The following is a 17,393-nucleotide window of genomic DNA, read 5'->3' as shown; positions in this document are numbered from 1 at the left end:
CCCGCTGCCAGTCTTGGGAGCAAGGGAGCTTCCAGGCTAGTTAAGAGACTGCAAGTGTCACTGCTTCCCCGCGGGCCGCCCCTCCTTAAGCCACGCCCACATTGCCTAGTTTTCAGTGTTGAGGGGCTAAGGTTTAGCGCCCTGGGCCACTGACGCCAGCTTCTCTCGCTCCCCAGAAGCCCAGCTAGCGCTCGGCGTTGCCCCACCCCCACGGTTTGGCGATCTGGGGGACCCTGTCCTTTCTCCCTCCAGTTGGGTGTTCCGCCCCTGGCCTATAAAACTCCACCTCCCCACCCTCTGTTGGCAGGGATTGGTGGACCTCCCGCGGCGATGCCTAGTGATTGGTCCCCATGGATGATGGTGACCGGCGAGACCCGCCTCCAGCCGGTGCTGGGGTCTGGGGGCACTGCTCAGCGGTGCTGGGTTGGCGCGGCTTGAGCCGCCGCCGCACTGACAGCTCTGTCTGCGGACCATGGAGACTGGCGCTGGTCCACACCCGCGGCGCCTGTTAGTCTGCCTGATACCACTCTGTCTCGCGCTGCTTCTGGGACCCGGGCGGCCCGGGACCGCCGAGGAAGGTAAGGAGACTGGTGGCTGCACCAGTCTGAAATGCCAAAAGACAGGGTGCTGGGGTGCTGGGATGCCAGGGAAAGGAGTCGTTGGAGAGACAAGAGTCTCTACTGGTGTCTGAAGCAAGCGGTCAGAGGGTGGCGAAGAGAGAGAGCGAGAGGCTGCTAAGCAATGGGGAAGAGAGGGGCGTTGAGGAGTTTGGGGGCTGGAGACCTAAGAAGCTGGGGAAGAAAGAGACCAGGAACAGGGAGCCAGAGGCGACGGTTAAGGGGCCAGTGAGACGGACAGGCTGAGTGATTGGAGGTGGGAGGTGTGGGGGCGGGGAGATGAAGGGATCAGAGGAGACGAGGATGTGCGGAGGTGAGATCCGAGCATAAGGAGAGGGGATGAAGTGGAGGCTAGGAAACCACTGTATGGACAACAGGAGGTTCCATGCTGGTCTCAGGGCAGCGAAGTGCTGACCGTGGAACTGTCCGCAGTGCTGAATTAAGAGCATAGTGTTACCCTCTCGGTTTGCGTTGCCGGATTTGGGGCGATCGGCGATATCAGAGCTCGCTTCTTGCTTCTGATTCTGCATTTGGGGGAGCTGTGTGCTCAGTTGGATCCAGAGGCGTCATATGCAGGTGCAGAATCTTGAAGAGCTGGAATCAGGCGTTGACTGCAGGGTTGGTCCTGGCGCCGGATAGCAGATGCCTTCCAGTATGCAATTTCTATGTGCTGTCAGTTGTGTGAAATCAGCACGCTGTTGGCGGTCCTGCCCACTGTCGCTGACGCCTCTGGAGCCAACTGCTCTTAAACGCTCTCACCTTGGCGGTCCACCCCTTTCCTTAAGCTCCAGATGAGTAATCTTCTGAGATTTGGGGATAGCCTGGCTTCTAGTCTCTGGGTTGGTGACTCTGCTGTCCAAACCAGTGCTTCTCTGTGACCAATACTGAGAGGAATGCAGACTGCTGATCTGACACCTCCTGCGGAATAAAGTGACTCCAAGCTTCTCTGGTGCAGGAGGAGTCATGGATCATATATGAAACACCCTGACGTTCTTTGCAACACAGTATAGCTGACAGCCCTGGGAAAGGAGCTGGCTGAGGAAATGAGAGATTTTTATTTCTCCTGTGGTTAGTAAGGTTTCTCCACTCCATTTTTTCTGAAGATCCTGGGAGTCAAATGAAAAGGCTAAGTCTCCCCTCTGCCTGCTGATACGACCTTAGAAGAGCCCCTGAATCTGAATGAATTTGGGGGTATAAACACGAATCCCCTGATATTCTCATTTTCTCCCTCTAATTGACATGTAAGTATAATTTAGGGAACCTGCGAAAACTGGGGAGGGTCACTGGCTCCCCTTCCCCAATTTGAGAGTCAACTCTAGAGTATTTGCCAAGAACTCTATGGAAGGCTGAATAATGACAACCCCTCTCCAAAAATGTCTGTGTCCTAATCCTCAGAACCTGTGAATCTTACCTTAAGTGGCAAAAAGGGACTGTGCAGATACAATTAAGGATTTTGTGATGGAGAGATTATCCTGGATTATTTGGATGGATCCAATATAATCACAATGGCCCTTCTATGAGGGATGCAAGAGGAGTCAGCCAGGAGAGAAGGTGATGTGATGACAGGAGCCGAGATTGAAGTGATACACTCTAAAGGTGAAGGAGGGGATCATAAGCCAAGGAATATGGGTGACCACTAGAAGTGAAGAAGGCAAGAAATGGATTCTCCTCTCAGAGTCTCCAAAGAAATCAGTCCTACTGACACCTGACTTCAGACTAGTGGGACTGAGATCAGGAATATGACTTCCAGAATAGTACAAGAAATAAAATTCTGTTGTTTAAAGCCACTAAATTTGTGGCAATTTATTTCAGCAGCCCCAGGAAACTCATACAGACTCCTTCTCTAATCACTGTGGCTACCTGTCCATGGACGTGAGGTACTCACTACTCCCTTTCTGGGGAAGTATGAAGTGGGAAACATTTGTTTGTATCCTTTGCCACGTTCTCTATCCCTCAGTTAGCAAATTTACAGTGAATGCAGCAAAGGATCCCACCCTCTTTCTAAACTGACCTCTGGCTTTTTGACATCTCTCTTCTTCTTCTTCCCCTCTCCTTAGTCATTCTCCTGGATTCCAAAGCCTCCCAGGCTGAACTGGGCTGGACTTCACTGCCGAGTAATGGGGTAGGTGTAAAACTGTCCTTCCCTGTCCCAGGGATCCTTCCATCCCTTTAGCTCTCCATGGTCACTTCAGATCAAAACACACCTCAGAGTGTGTGATCTTCAGCTGCCCTGGTGTCAAACCAAAGAGGCCTATTAGAAAATGTTGTCTTCAGTTAGTTAGATAAATAAGTAAAAAAGAAAGAACTGGCTGTGTCTAGGAACAGAAATATGACAACTGGAGGAAGTTAATGCTGGAGTGGGCTTGTACGTAGCAATAGATCCTCCAAAGCCTATTGCTAATTGACAGAAAGCAAGACTTGGAGTCCTGAAAGGGGGCTTAGGAACTTGGGGTGGGGGTACTGTGGGAGGCCATAGAGCTTGGTGTAGTGGGAAGGGCACTGGGTGTAGAGTCAAGACACTCAAGGTAACATTCTTAGCTCCACCACTAATTCAATGTGCATACCTAGTCAGGTTGCTCTCCCTCAGGAACTTCAGTTTCCTCACCCATAACAACAAGGATTGTTGTTCACGTCAACTGCAAATACACTAAAACTGGAACAATGCAAATATTAGCCCAGCCCCTGCTCAAGGATGACATGCAAATTCGTGAAGTGCTCCATTATTTCTTTGTTTCTTTTGTTGCAGGGAATTGAACACAGGGCCTTGCACATGCTAGGCAAGCACTCTATCACTGAGTTACAGCTCCAGTCAATGTTCTTTATTTATTTATGTATTCTTTTTCTTCCTTCTCCTACCCACCGCCCACCACCCCGCTTCCACTTTGGGCTGCTTTTTACCACCATTGGGTGAAAACGATAAACTCTTGAACTCTATGGGTCCTGAAGTCCCAGAGTTCTCCCTGACAGTGCATGCTAGGCCTCACCCTTCCCTTTTCTTGTTGTTCACAAGCTCCTTTGAGCCCTTTTGGGATTTTTTGGAACCACTTTGGGCTTCAACCTCTTTGTCTGAAAGGGAAGTTTGCCTTCTGCAATGCTGTGGTGCCAATTAACAGGGAAGGGAAGTAGGTACACAGGTACAGGTACACAGAGAAACCAGGTTTTATTTATGCGTTCACTTATTGTGGTACTGGGGATTTAATCCAGGGACATTTTGTCCCTAGCCCTTTTCATTTTTTGAGGATGGGTCACACTAAGGTGCACATGCTGGACTTGATATTGCCATCCTCCTGCCTCAGTTTCCCAAATCACTGGGATTTGTAGGCCCAGATTTCAACCCCCACGCCAAATTTGGGATTGAACCCCCATCACTGAGCTACATCTCTTGTCCTTTTTATTTTAAAGTTTGGGACAGGGTCTCACTAATTTGCCGAGACTGACCTTGAACTTGCTCTCCTCCTGAGGTGCTGTGATTGATTACAGGTTGCATGGCTTGCATTTTACAATTTTAGGGGTGTGTGTGCTAGTGGGAGGGGGGACAGGAAAAGGCAAAACGATGCAAAAGGGAGCTTTCAGCCGAGTCAGTGCTAGTGTTTGACTTCCTGGGAGCACCTTGACTCTGAGCTGTCCACTTCTTTACTCTTGCCCCAGTGGGAGGAAATCAGCGGCGTGGACGAACATGACCGTCCCATTCGCACATATCAAGTGTGCAATGTGCTGGAGCCCAACCAGGACAACTGGTTGCAGACTGGATGGATCAGCCGAGGTCGAGGGCAGCGCATCTTCGTGGAGCTGCAGTTCACACTGCGCGACTGCAGCAGTATCCCTGGCGCCGCAGGCACTTGCAAGGAGACCTTCAATGTCTACTACCTGGAAACCGAGGCTGATCTGGGCCGCGGGCGTCCCCGTCTAGGAGGTAGCCGACCCCGCAAGATTGACACGATCGCTGCGGACGAGAGCTTCACGCAGGGCGACCTGGGCGAACGCAAGATGAAGCTGAACACAGAGGTGCGTGAGATCGGCCCGCTTAGTCGGCGGGGTTTCCACCTGGCCTTCCAGGACGTGGGCGCATGCGTGGCGCTGGTCTCTGTCCGCGTCTACTACAAGCAGTGCCGCGCCACAGTGCGGGGCCTGGCGGCGTTCCCAGCCACCGCTGCGGAGAGCGCCTTCTCCACACTGGTGGAAGTGGCTGGAACGTGCGTGGCACACTCGGAAGGGGAGCCCGGCAGCCCTCCGCGCATGCACTGCGGCGCGGATGGAGAGTGGCTGGTGCCGGTGGGCCGCTGCAGCTGCAGTGCGGGATTCCAGGAACGTGGTGACATCTGCGAAGGTATCCAGAGGACTGGGACGTGAGAGGTGGGAGGACGGAGCGCAGGTGGAGAGTGTGCCCTAGATGAAAGAAGCAGGAGAGGGAGTGGAGAAGCCATGGGCTCTGGGACTGGGCGTTCTGACTTTTGTGGAACTTCTAGCGTGTTCAGTCAGGACCCGTGAGTGACGTACCTAAGAGGTGTATTGGACTCCATATCAGGAGGCATTAAGGACCTACTTTTCAGGCACTACGATAAGACCTCCCTCAGGCCTTCTCATTTATTTGCCCAGCAACTAACTCAGTCATCATTATCCCTATCTTACAGGTAGGAAACAGTCTCAAAGTTAACACATCACTGGCAAAGTTAGGAAATGGGGAGCCAGGATTTGAATTCAGGTTTGTCCAGCTCTGTATACTACACTATGCTGCCTCCACTGTGCATAAGAAAGAAATCTATAGCAGCCAGCATTGCTAGTGTGAGTTCCTGGTCATCCCCCTTCCCCTGGGTCACTGACCAGTCAGAGGCTGGAAGAGAGCTTTTGAATTCAAGAGAGAGTGGGGGTTGCCCTGAATGACTGGCATATCCCACTACTCTCTGCACTACACCCATTGTGTCTTCTGGAGAAGATCCTCCATGATGGGGTTTTTGCTAGGTTCTCAAGTCTTTGGGGTATTGGGCACAGATCTCTCCTCTCCCTCTTTGGAAATGGGGGTGGGTGTTAAAGACAGGGCTATGAATGTGTGCATTTAATGTAGGAAGATCAAGGAATGCATTTTCTAAAGCAGGTCCTTTTCTGGGTGCCAGGGCAACAGAAATGAATCAGACAGCTCCAGCTCTTGAGAAGTGCACATCCACATGGAGAGAGGCAAAGATGAAAAACCAAGAGGGTCATATATGCCACAGGAGAGCCGTATGCAGAGTAATGGGAAGACAGAGGAGGAAATAACTGAATTTGTTCTTATTCCTTTGTTCAGTCACCCATTCAATATGAGATGAGGACATGCTGGCTGCATTTATTCAGGTCTTAGATGTATATAGATGAATACCACCATGTATTCCCTGGGAAAATTGTATGAGACTCAGAGGCAAGAACCCTTCCTGAACTCTCCAGATAGGGTTAGGATGCAGTTCAGTGCTCTCCAGTACTCACTGTGACCGCTATTTCTGCACTTACCCCATGGTCTGCAGTAATCTACTTCTGTGTATTTCCACTGATAGCCTAGGATTTTTTTTTTTTTTTTTTTTTCCCGGTACTGGGGATAGAATCCAGGGGCACTTAACCACTGAGCCACATCCCAAACCTTTTTATATTTTATTTTATTTTATTTTTTTATTTTTTGGGTGCTGGGGATCGAACCCAGGGCCTTGTGCTTGCGAGGTAAGCACTCTACCGACTGAGCTATCTCCCCAGCCCCTCTCTTTTATTTTTGAGAGGGGAGGTCTTATAAAGCTGCTTAGGGCCTTGCTGAGTTGCTGAGGCTGGCTTTGAACTCATGAGCCTCCTGCCTCAGCGTCCTGAGCCCCTGGGATTACAGGCAAACACCACCACACCTGGCTAGACTAGGAAATTCTTGCGCTCAGACACTGGGTCTTAATCTCAGCAGCCCCAGCACCCATAGCAGGATATGGCATATGGCAGGTGCTCATTGAAAATGCATTGAGTTAACAAGTAGTTATCACAGGGTGCGATAGATATCAACAGAGAGCTGAGCAAGCACGGGGAAAGGAAAATGCTTTTCCTAAGGATGGAGAGAGCTTCCCAGAGAAAATGAAAAGGTCTTTATTCTAGGCAGCTGAGACCACTATGAGCTTAGGGTATTCAAAAGCAAATCAGCAGAAGCAACATAGCATGGTTGATGTTATGTGGGTAGCCTGTGCGACTAGAACCAGGGCATGTATGTGGGGCATGAGGAGCAATGAGGCTGGAGAGGGCTGGGGCAAATCCCGAAGGGGCCATGAATATTAGATAAACAGCTGGTGCTTTATGTTTAGACCAGTGAGGAGGGATCCAAGGTGTCCAAATTTATATTTTGAAAGATCATTCAAGCTGCAATAGCAAAGACAGGATTGGAGAGGGGAGGATTAGGGAGTAGAAATAAGGAAAATCATGCAATAGTTCAGGAGAACTCTGAACCAGGGTGGTAGCAGACATCCTTGAGCCATGAGAATGGGTGTGATTGGGAGAGAGCCCCCAAAGCATTTAGTAACCATGTGATCCAGGAGGGTATGCTGCTGAAGGTCAAATGGACAGAGGGATCATGCACTGGGTGCAGAACCTAGAATATGGATGGACATGTGTGTCCAAGAGGAAGTAGCTAGAATGTGGCTCAGCAATATAGATTCTACTTGAAGCTCTGGGTGCGGTTGGTACAAACTGAGAGAATTTTTTTTTTTTTGGGGGGGGGGGTGCTAGGGATCGAACCCAGGGCCTTATGCTAACAAGGTAAGCACTCTACCAACTGAGCTATCTCCCCAGCCCCAAACTGAGAGAATTATGGAGCAAGACGCAATGGGGCTGGCAAGGAAAACTCAGAACAGCAACGTAAGGAAGTAGGAAAAACAGTCCACAAAAGAGACTGAGAAGGAGCAGTGAAAGGTGGGCCGGAGGACAGCTAGAGAGGGCACTGGCGTGTGCTCAGGGAGAGGAAGGGTCAGGAGGGAACCGCCCACAGTGGGAGGGAGCAGTCAGGGAGACTGGGGACTGGACAAGGTTCACTTGGTGGCCTTAGCAAGAGCAGCTTCAGCTGATGAGTGGAGAGATCAGGTTGTAATAAGTCGAGATTGAAGGGTGTTGAGAAGCTGGAGTAGGGAATCTAGAAGTTTGGATTTGAAGGGGAAGAAGAGGTGGCATCTTCAGGAGGACCTTGGGTTGAAAGAGGGTATGTGTGTGTGTGTGTGTACCTTTCATTTGAACACAGAGAAAGGATTTTTATCATATGCTGAAGGGAAAGAGCCATTGGGGTACCAGGTATGTGTGAGGGGATGTCTGTCCCCAGGAGGAAGGAGTATTTTATTTATTTATTTATTTATTTATTTTGGTACCAGGGATTGAACCCAGGAGCCCTTAACCACTGAGCCACATCCCCAGCCTGTTTTTGAATTTTATTTAGAGACAGGTCTCACTGAGTTGCTGAGGCTGGCTTTGAACTCACCATCCTCCTGCCTTAGCCTTGGGAGCTGCTCAGATTAGAGGCATGCGCCATTGCACCCAGCTAGGAAGGAGTATTTGATTACTGATGTGGGTTGGAATTGCTGATGCAGGCTGCTAATAAAAAGAGGCCAACTTTTAGTCAGTTTTATGATTGTTTGAAAATCCTCTACAGTCAGTACCTTTATTCCCTGAACCTGAATGGACCACCTTTTCTGCTCCACCCTCTTAAGAGCCAGCAGAGGAGCAGCGTGAAAACCGGCAGGGGAGATGACCTATGGAATGTAGTCTTTGAAGAGGTGAAAGGGACGGTCCTGAATGGAAATAGAAGCCTGGCCTTCAACAGGAGGTGGCTCATCCTCTCCATTGGGACTGGAATGAAGGAGGAGAAGGGAGAGGAGTGTAGAGGGAGGTGTGTGTGGGTTTTGATGGCCAGATGTTGAGGGAATTACCAACTGATGGCCTCTCTTCTCCCTGTGGGATCGCATGGAGGCATCTGTCCCAGTGGTCACTCAGATCCTTGTCTATTCTGCTCATTGCTGTATGTCTTTAGAGTCTGGCTCATAGTAGATGATAAAATTATTTGTTGAATGAATGGATCAGGGGCTGGAAGAGGTTTTGATCCACACTCTGGAAACACACACACACACACAGAAACCCAGTTCCACTTTCGTTTGGGTGGAGCTCCCTCACTCTGCCCTGAGACCATAGGAAGGCCATTTTTAGTAATGACTATTCCTCTGTCCTGGGGAATGGGGAGCTAGGGAGGAAGCCAGGGAGGTGCTGTTTGGACCGGGTGTTGGAGAAGTACAGAACTAGACTGCCAGGAGGAAAGGGGTGTGAGTTGACGCAGCATCGGCAGGGCGACTGGCAGTGGGGAGCTGCTGGAGGGTTTAGGAGAGGACATGATCCGATTGGCAGTCAGCAAGCTCAGGCCTTCCAGAGTCTTTTACAGCTAGGTATAATCCCCTAAGGGCAGATGAATCTAGAAGAGGGGATAGAGCCAAGGCGTTCTTTCCCCCCATTCTTCTCTTTAGTGATGTTGACTCTGCTTTCTCCAAGCTACTAGAGGAATTAATGAAAGAGGTGGGGTTTCCCTTTGGGAGAAAAATCAGGGCATGTGGCCTGTGTCTTCAATCTCTGGAACTTCCCTGGTGCTGGGGGACCCATGCAGATATGTTCTGGGGCTGTGCAGGGCACAGGGAAGCCCGAGATAGGGGGCTGTACAGACAAGGAGGCAAATTCCAGCTCTTGGTGAGAAGCACCCCATAACTGCTGGAGATGATCCCTGAGGGCAGCCTCCAGGGACATGAGTGCCCCACTGTGAGGTCCCTGAGCCAAGAGTCTGCCTGCTGCCAGGAATGCAGCTGGTGGACCTGGCCAGGCAGAGATGAACCGGGGGACCTCTGACAGGTTGGCTCTGGCCTGGAGGAAGGGAGGGAGGTGCTAGCCATCAGGAATCCCTTGAGTCTGCTCTTCACACACTTCTAAACAGAGCCTCTCACAGTAGAGATCACCGCTGCTTCCTCTGGGACCAGTGGCAGCCATTCTCCTCCCCTGTGGCCCTGAGACCCTGCAAAAGGGCTACCCCCCAGGGCCTCCCCCTCTCTTATTTCACAACACAGGTGGGCAGGCTGCAATGGTTATCCCACTTGACTGATAGGCTTGAGGTCAGAGAGGAGTGTGCTAGCTAACATCGCAACCCAGGCCTCCTGAGTTCCTATTTGGGTAGTTGGTCCCAGGTTTGCTCTCAAGGCAGGGACTTCTGAAGACTCCTGGTTTGCTGAGACCCTTCCCAACACTGTGCTGCCTGGGACTCTGGGCAAGATGGATTTTTCTAAGTCTAAGCCTGGAAATCCTCAGGCCCCACCCCTCTCTCCCAGAAAGTTCTTCCCAGATCTAGCCTGCATTCCTGTTGCTGTATTCTGTCTTCTTGGAGCTGGAGCACAACCAGTCTCCCCTCACCAGTTAATCTAGAAGGGAGGTCCAGGGAACAAGGGGAAGACCAACCATGCTCTGAGAGAGGAGGGGCCAGGAGGCTCTGCTTCCCTCCCTGGCCCAGCTGGTGGGAAATTCTTTAAAGTGGGTGTTTATTAGTTTCCACTTCAGGCCCTTGAGGGAGAAGGAGTAATTACCAGGATTATTGTGTAAAATAGTCCATACTGGTCTAAGCCATTTACATGTTTCATTTCAGTTAATCCTCCACCAACTTTGTTGAGGTAGGTATTCTACCCAAGCCTCAAAGGTCAACCAATGTGCTCAAGGCCACACAGCAAACAGGTACTGCAACTCAGCTACCAACCCTGGTAGTTCATAAGTAAAAGCCTGTGCTTTTAGCAGCTGGGCTCTGGGTGAGATGAGGGAAGAAAGAGAAGCAAAGTAGAAGTAACTGAGTAGGTGTCAAGGCTAAAACCTGCTTGACTCATGAGCCAGGAAACTTTCCAGGGCCTTCTTCTTCCTCCCACCCTGCCTCCGCACAGCCCAGGGTATGAGTTGGGGATTTCTGACACACTACTCCGAGGACCATGGTGGAAAAATGAGCTTGGACAATGTGTCTGTGTCAGTGTCCACAAGTGGGAATGTGAGTGTGTCTGTCCCTGTGTGACTGCGGACCAGCCCTTGGAACTCCTCTTCACATCAGGGTTGCAAAGTTTGACTCATTTTCTCCCAGTGAACCTCAGAGTCATGTAGTTTGGGCTCGAGAGAAATGGGAGTGCGACATTGGCCAACCGATTTTACCTCTCTGAACCTCAGTTTCCCTATTTTTCAAAATGGGGATGAAGCGACACCTCACAAATTGTAAGAGTCAAATGAATTAGTAAAAGAAGTAAAATGTGTAGCGACCCCTGAGAACACTGAGCGTTCACTCAGAGGTAATGCTAGGTTGTTCAGCTGGAGGACCTGAGTCCCCCGACTTTCCCTATCAGGGTATAAACCCCACCCTAAAGGGCTCAGGCAGGAAAGGGGCGGGGAGTTGTGCAGGAGGCCCCTGCTCACCCGCCCCTCTCCGCAGCCTGTCCTCCAGGGTTTTACAAGGTGTCCCCCAGGCGGCCGCTCTGTTCGCCATGCCCGGAACACAGCCGGGCCCTGGAAAGCGCTTCCACGTTCTGCGTGTGCCAAGACAGCTATGCGCGCTCGCCCACCGACCCGCCCTCGGCCTCCTGCACCCGTGAGTGTCCCTCTTGGCTGCACCATGAAGGTTAGGGGCGCTGGAGGCGGCCAACCATGGCGCGATCCAGATGATGTGACAGGGGCTCCCCACTGGGCGCGTGAGGGCGGGCGTGGAGCTAGCGACCAGGAGCGCCCAGTGTAGGGATGGAAGCCTGGGGTGGGGATAGAGTCGGGCCTGGGATTGGAAGAACCAGGAGAGCAGGGAGCGGTCAGGATTCCCGACGGGTCCCCGCCTGGAGTGCCCTGTCCCGCCCTCACATCATCCATCCGCCAGCCTGGAGGGGTCTCCAACCCTCACGCCCTCTCTCCGGGATCCCCACGCCCGGCACCGGTCTCCTCCTCTCCCCATCACTGGCTGCCCCCGCTCCCACACCCGTCCCCGCTCCTCCAGGCCATTCCCCTTTCTGACCCCGGAGCCCCCTGTTCGCTCCTCCCCTCCTGACCCCACTGGGGATGCAGGAGCCGCGTCCGGGCTGGTCCCTCTTGGGGTCCCTGCCTCCAGGCTGAGCGCCGTCCCTGCCGCCAGGGCCGCCGTCGGCGCCGCGGGACCTGCAGTACAGCCTGAGCCGCTCTCCGCTGGCGCTGCGGCTGCGCTGGCTGCCACCGGCGGACTCTGGCGGCCGCTCGGACGTCACCTACTCGCTGCTGTGCCTGCGCTGTGGCCGGGAGGGTCCGGCGGGCGCGTGCGAACCCTGCGGGCCGCGCGTGGCCTTTGTGCCGCGCCAGGCTGGTCTCCGCGAACGCGCCGCCACGCTGCTCCACCTGCGGCCCGGCGCGCGCTACACCGTGCGCGTGGCCGCGCTCAACGGCGTCTCGGGCCCGGCGGCCGCCGCGGGAGCCACCTACGCGCAGGTCACCGTCTCCACTGGGCCCGGGGGTAAGGCAACGCGCGCGCCCGCCCCTGCCGGACCCCGAGACACTTGCTCCTTCCGCCCCCCGAGGCCCCGTCGGTCCCACCGAAGCCATCCCCAAGTAAACCACGGGCTGTGCAAGCACCCAGCACCTCCAAGAGTCCAAGTGACCACAAAACCCCCTGAGCCCGGGGAGCCCCACCGGGACTCGGTGGCCGTCCCCAGGTTCCCGAGGGAGAAATGAGGTTGCCGGTGACTCCTTGCCAGTGGGCCAGAGGATGTGAGCGTTTCAGCGAGTCTGCGGGAGCCGGTTGGCGCCCCCCTTTCTCTTAACCACGTTGCAGAAAGCCTGGGTCCCACCCAAGTCTGCAGTTGGCCTGCCTCTGATTTCCCGGGGGAGAGATGGAAAGTCGTTTGCCTTCCCGTTTCAAAAATTTCAGCGGGAAGCAGAGTCATTCTTCCTTTCTGTCTCAGAAAGAGAGGCGGTGTGCCCCGCTGCCTCCATCCTGCGGTCTCCGCAAGGGCTTTGCTGCATTGGTCACTCTTTCTTGGTCCTGGAAAAGGGCGTGGAAGCAGAGAGTCAGGGTGAAGAGTCCACAGGTTAGCACAGTTTCGAGTCTAGAATTGAGATGAATAAAGGAAGACCTTTTATACTACACCACCTTTCTTTTTTCTTCCTGTCTGCCTGTCTTTCTTCCCTTTGCCCCCTCCTCCACTTTCCTCTACTACTGAGGGTCAGACTCAGGGGGCTTCTACCACTGAGCCACACACCCAGTCCTATGTATGTATTTATTTATTTATTGGGTACCAGGGATTGAACTCAGGGGCACTCGACCACCGAGCCACGTCCCCAGCCCTATTTTGTATTTTATTTAGAGACAGGGTCTCACTGAGTTGCTTAGCACCTCGCTTTGGCTGAGTCTGGCTTTGAACTCTCCAATCCACCTGCCTCAGCCTCCTGAGCCACTGGGATTACAGGCCACCACACCCACCACCTTCCTCATTCTTGACATTTTCTTTTGATTTGTCTCTCAGCCATTGCATACTTTCAAGTAATCCCTAAAGTGTCTTTTGCAGGAAAGATGAGTGGTATGGTTTCTGGTTTTTCCAATCTGAGGATATGTGATTGGTTTGTGACCCTACTTCCCTGTCTTATGGCTATTACATTCCCAGAAAAGTGTGTGAGGCTATGTTTATTTTCATTTTTTTTTTGTAAGTAACTTGGGTGAATTAATGTGTAGGACATCAATATTTGAATAATTCCTTAGCCTACTGATGAAAATTAAAATTTAACTGCTATGGATTTCTTCTCATTGAGTTTGGCTGGGCTACAGTAAACATTTTGATCTGCACAACTTTTTTTTTTTTTTTTTTTTTTTTTTTTTTATTCCTGGAAAAGTTGTCTTGAGTTATTGCTTTGACTAGAACTTCCGATAGCTCCAGTGTATCTCTTAAGACTATCTCTAAGCCTTAGGTTGTGCATCCATTTTCTGATTCTCAAATCTTGTCATTTCCTTTATCATTCTTAGCTCTTAATCCATTTCCTCTGCCTTTTTTTTTTTTTTTTTTTTTTTTTGTACTGGGGATTGAAACCAGGGGTGCTTAAACATTGAGTCACATTCTCCAGCCCTCCAGCCCCCCTTTTTAGGAGCCACCACACCCAGCTGAATATTTTCTTTTAGTCATGAAGTTATAAGAGTGATCATGGAGAGAGAAATATATACATACATATGTCTATACACGTAAGTCATGGAAGTACACACACACATACACACACGCTTCAAGGTGCCAAAAACTGGGTGACAAAAGAAGTGTATTGTCTGTCATTGCCTCATTGTTCCGGAGTCTAGAAGTTCAAGATCAAAGTGTTGGCAGGCCATGTTCCCTCTGACCGTTCAAGGGGAGAGTGCCTCCTTGTTCTGTCTCCTAGTGTTCGCCAGCAATCATCCAGCCACATGACTGTCTTCTCCCTGTGTGTCTTCACAGCATCTTGCCTTCGTGCATGTCTGTCTCTGTGTTCCAATCTCCCCTTACCGTTGGGTCAGAGGCCAGCTAAATGACCTAATTTGAACTTTACCTCTGTAGAGTTTCCCAAGCAAGGTCACATAGTCTGAGGGCCCAGGGATCAGGACTTCAACAAATCTTTTTTTGGAAGACATAATTTGACCCATATAAACCTTATCAGATATGTAATTTGCAAATATTTTCTCCCACTCCGTGTGTTCTCTTTTATGTAATGGAGAGTGTCCTTTGAATCACAAAAAGCTTGTAGTTTGAAGAAGTCAAGTTTATCTATTTTTTTTATTGGTTGGTTATGTTTTTGGTGTCATCTCTAAGAAACTACTACCTAATCCAAAATCATGAATATGATGTATGTTTTTTTTTTCATATTTTGTTTTAGTTGTAGGTGAACACAGTACCTTTATTTGATTTTTATGTGGTGCAGAGGATTGCACCCAGGGCCTCACACATGCTAGGCAAGTGCTCTACCACTGAGCCCTAACCCCAGCCAGTGATATATGTTTTAGATGTTTTCTTCTAGTATCGTGGTTTTGACTCAAGTTATTTTATTTTATTTTTTGGTACTGGGGATTAAACTAGGTGCTCTTCCACTAAGCTGCATTCCTCTGTTGCCTGCTTTTTTTTTTTTTTTTTTTTTGGTGTAAAGGATTGAACCCAGGGGTGCTTACCCACTGAGCCACATCCCCAGGCTCCTGTTTTTTAAATCTTATTTTATTTTTACTTTTTATTTTGAGACAGGGTCTCACTAAGTTACTTAGGGCCTTACTAAGTTGCTGAGGCTGGTTTTGAACTTGCAATCCTCCTACCTCAACCTCCCAAGCTGCTGCTCTGCTGGGATTACAGGCATCCGTTTTTTTTTTTTTGTTTGTTTGTTTTGTTTTGTTTTTTTCCTGAGACAGGGTCTTGCTAAGTTGCTGAGGGTCTCAGTATATTATTGAAGCTGACCTTGAACTTGCAATCTTCCCGCCTCAGTCTCCCAAATCTCTGGGATTACAGGCATGTGCCACCATGCCTGGTTTAAATTATTTTAGAAAGTATTTTGTCATTCCAGTAAACTTATTTTATTTGGAAGAACGAGTACTACATGGCGAGTCCAGACAGAGGAACTCTGATTTTATTGTTCCAGGGTAGAGAAAGATGTTTGTATAATTTTTACATTTTTAGTAACGATTGAGGTTTTCTTTGTGGTATAAAATGTTAACTGTTTCATGGGTACTTTAAAACAATGTTTATTATTTTGTTGTGTAACATTATATATAATATGCAAATTATAAATGTACATACATATCTATACAAGGCAGTCTCCTCCTCAGTCTTCAGAATAATGTTGGTATTCCTTATTCAGGAATATTTTTCATATGCCCAGTTTTTTGATGCTTTCTGGTCATTTGTTTTTGGACGAGGAGATAACTGATATTTTTTTTGCGTAGGGGAGGATGTGTGAATTGCCCTTTGGATTGGTTTGAGGCTTTTCAAAGCTGTAAGTAAGAGTACAGCCTAATCCAATGGACTCCACTGAGAAGGATTTCTTAGCTCACAGATGCCTGGAGTTAGAGCTTGGTGACTGCAGCAGCTTCACGGTAACCTCACGGAGCCAGGTTCTGTTTGTCTTTGCACTCTGCCATCTTTATCACATAGGCCTCATCCCTTAGGGTGGCAAGTTGGCTCCACATCATAGCCTCTCCATCCCAAGGCATAAAAATGACTCTTCCTTGTAGGTACCTTTAAACATTTTTGCAATGCTGGGGACCAAACTCTGGGCCTCACACATGTGAGGCAAGTGCTCTACCACTGAACCACATCTCCAGCATTTATTTATTTATTCTTGGGCACTGGCTGGATTTCATCACTAAGGTGCAGCTGGCCAGCAAGTGCTTGGGCTCAGTTTTCAGTTCTGCTCTCAGGTTTATCAGGCTTTTGTCTCATCCATCTCTGAGGTGCTGAAATGGAACCATATCCTACCCCCATATCCTGGTAGTTAATGAATGCAGTTCAGAATTGACGTCCCTAGGTCTGCCTTCCTCTGACCCCATCTGTATCTACACAGGACCGCCACCCACTGGGACGCTGCTCCACTCCTTGTGCCTGTGTCTCTTTGGGAGCTGCTATCTCCAGGTGAATTCAGGCTGAGAGGCACTCCCAGGGGGACAGGGAAGAGCACTTTTCCTCTAAAACAACTGTGCAGTAGAGTGACGGTTATGCATTGTCCCGTTGACAAAGACTTTGCTTTTTTTTTTTTTTTTTTTTTTTAAGGGTCAGACACTTGGAGGGAAGGAATAAAGGATTTTTCAAGTTATTTTTAGAACGGGAGACAACGCCACTCCATGGGCAGCATAGCCTGGGGTTCACTACAATTATACCTTTCGATCTAGTTCTACTGGCTTTATCATAGGTAAAAATATGCCGCTCCACTCCCCATCCCCCCACTCTGGCGACCAGCTGCAAGACTGGTGTACAGTGATGTTGTGCATTTTCAATGTTTTCTGTATCTTGATTTCCCCCCAAATATTGGGGATTGAACACAGGGGTGCTCTACACTGAGCTACATTCCAGCTCTTCCTTTTTTATTTTGAGACAGGGTTTCACTAAATTGCCCAGGCTTTTCTTAAACTGTGATACTCTTCCTCAGCCTCCTAAGTCTCTGGGATTACAGGCAGGCACCACTGGGCCTGGCCCTTGCCTGTCTCTTAAATGTTGGTGCTTCTTGGGCTTATTTCCTAAACCTCTTCCTCGTCTCTTTGTGTGCATTTTCCCTGGGCAGTTTTATCCAGGCATGCTTCCTGAATCTCCCCCTTCCTCCCTGGCACCTCTTCTGAGCCTGTACCAGTCACTGCTCTGCCTTTCCAACTTCTGCTGTTGGAAATGCCTGGCTCCACACACCCAAGTGAAGTCATGACCATGCTTCTCAGTGACCCTGGGCATCAGGATGTGTGTATTTGTGTGCCGTTCATCTGACATTATCTGGACCAGTGGTTCTCAAGCTTGTATACACATTGGAATCACTAAGATTCTTTTAAAATCTCCTACTGGGCATGGTGGTACATGCCTGTAATCCCAGCAACTCCAGAGGATGAGGCAGGAGGATTGTAAATTCCAGGCTAGCCTCAGCAACTTAGTGGGACCCAGTCTTAAGATAAAAAATAAAAAGGACTGGGGATGTGGCTCAGTGGTTAAAGAATTCCTGGGTTCAAGCATCCTCAAAATCTATATGCTCATGCCTGAGCCGCACTCCACAGATGTTATGACTGAATTACTTGGGATGTGACCTGGGCATCTG

At 50.0% G+C, this 17,393-nt stretch overlaps 1 protein-coding gene across 4 annotated transcripts in view; it reads left to right on the top strand.

The window, feature by feature from the left end:
* The first annotated feature begins 407 nt into the window (after positions 1-407).
* The window catches only part of EPHA10 (EPH receptor A10), a 36,930-nt gene continuing 19,944 nt past the window's right edge, over positions 408-17,393 (top strand). Inside the window, exons 1-5 of one of the 4 annotated variants that reach the window (XM_079113422.1) lie at positions 408-578; positions 2,675-2,739; positions 4,266-4,944; positions 11,086-11,241; positions 11,770-12,120. In XM_079113422.1, coding sequence (XP_078969548.1) covers positions 473-578; positions 2,675-2,739; positions 4,266-4,944; positions 11,086-11,241; positions 11,770-12,120 — 1,357 coding nt within the window. In that variant the 5' untranslated portion in view covers positions 408-472. Of the gene's footprint in view, positions 579-2,674; positions 2,740-4,265; positions 4,945-10,266; positions 10,975-11,085; positions 11,242-11,769; positions 12,121-17,393 lie in introns of those variants that run through there. The other 3 variants (XM_079113425.1, XM_079113423.1, XM_079113424.1) reach the window with 3 other exon arrangements.

Source organism: Sciurus vulgaris (genome assembly GCF_902686455.1).
Source record: "Sciurus vulgaris genome assembly, chromosome: 1".
In the NCBI taxonomy this organism is placed as follows: domain Eukaryota; kingdom Metazoa; phylum Chordata; class Mammalia; order Rodentia; family Sciuridae; genus Sciurus; species Sciurus vulgaris.
The sequence above is the reverse complement of the archived record's forward strand: the minus strand, read 5'-3'. Positions and strand labels throughout refer to the sequence as shown.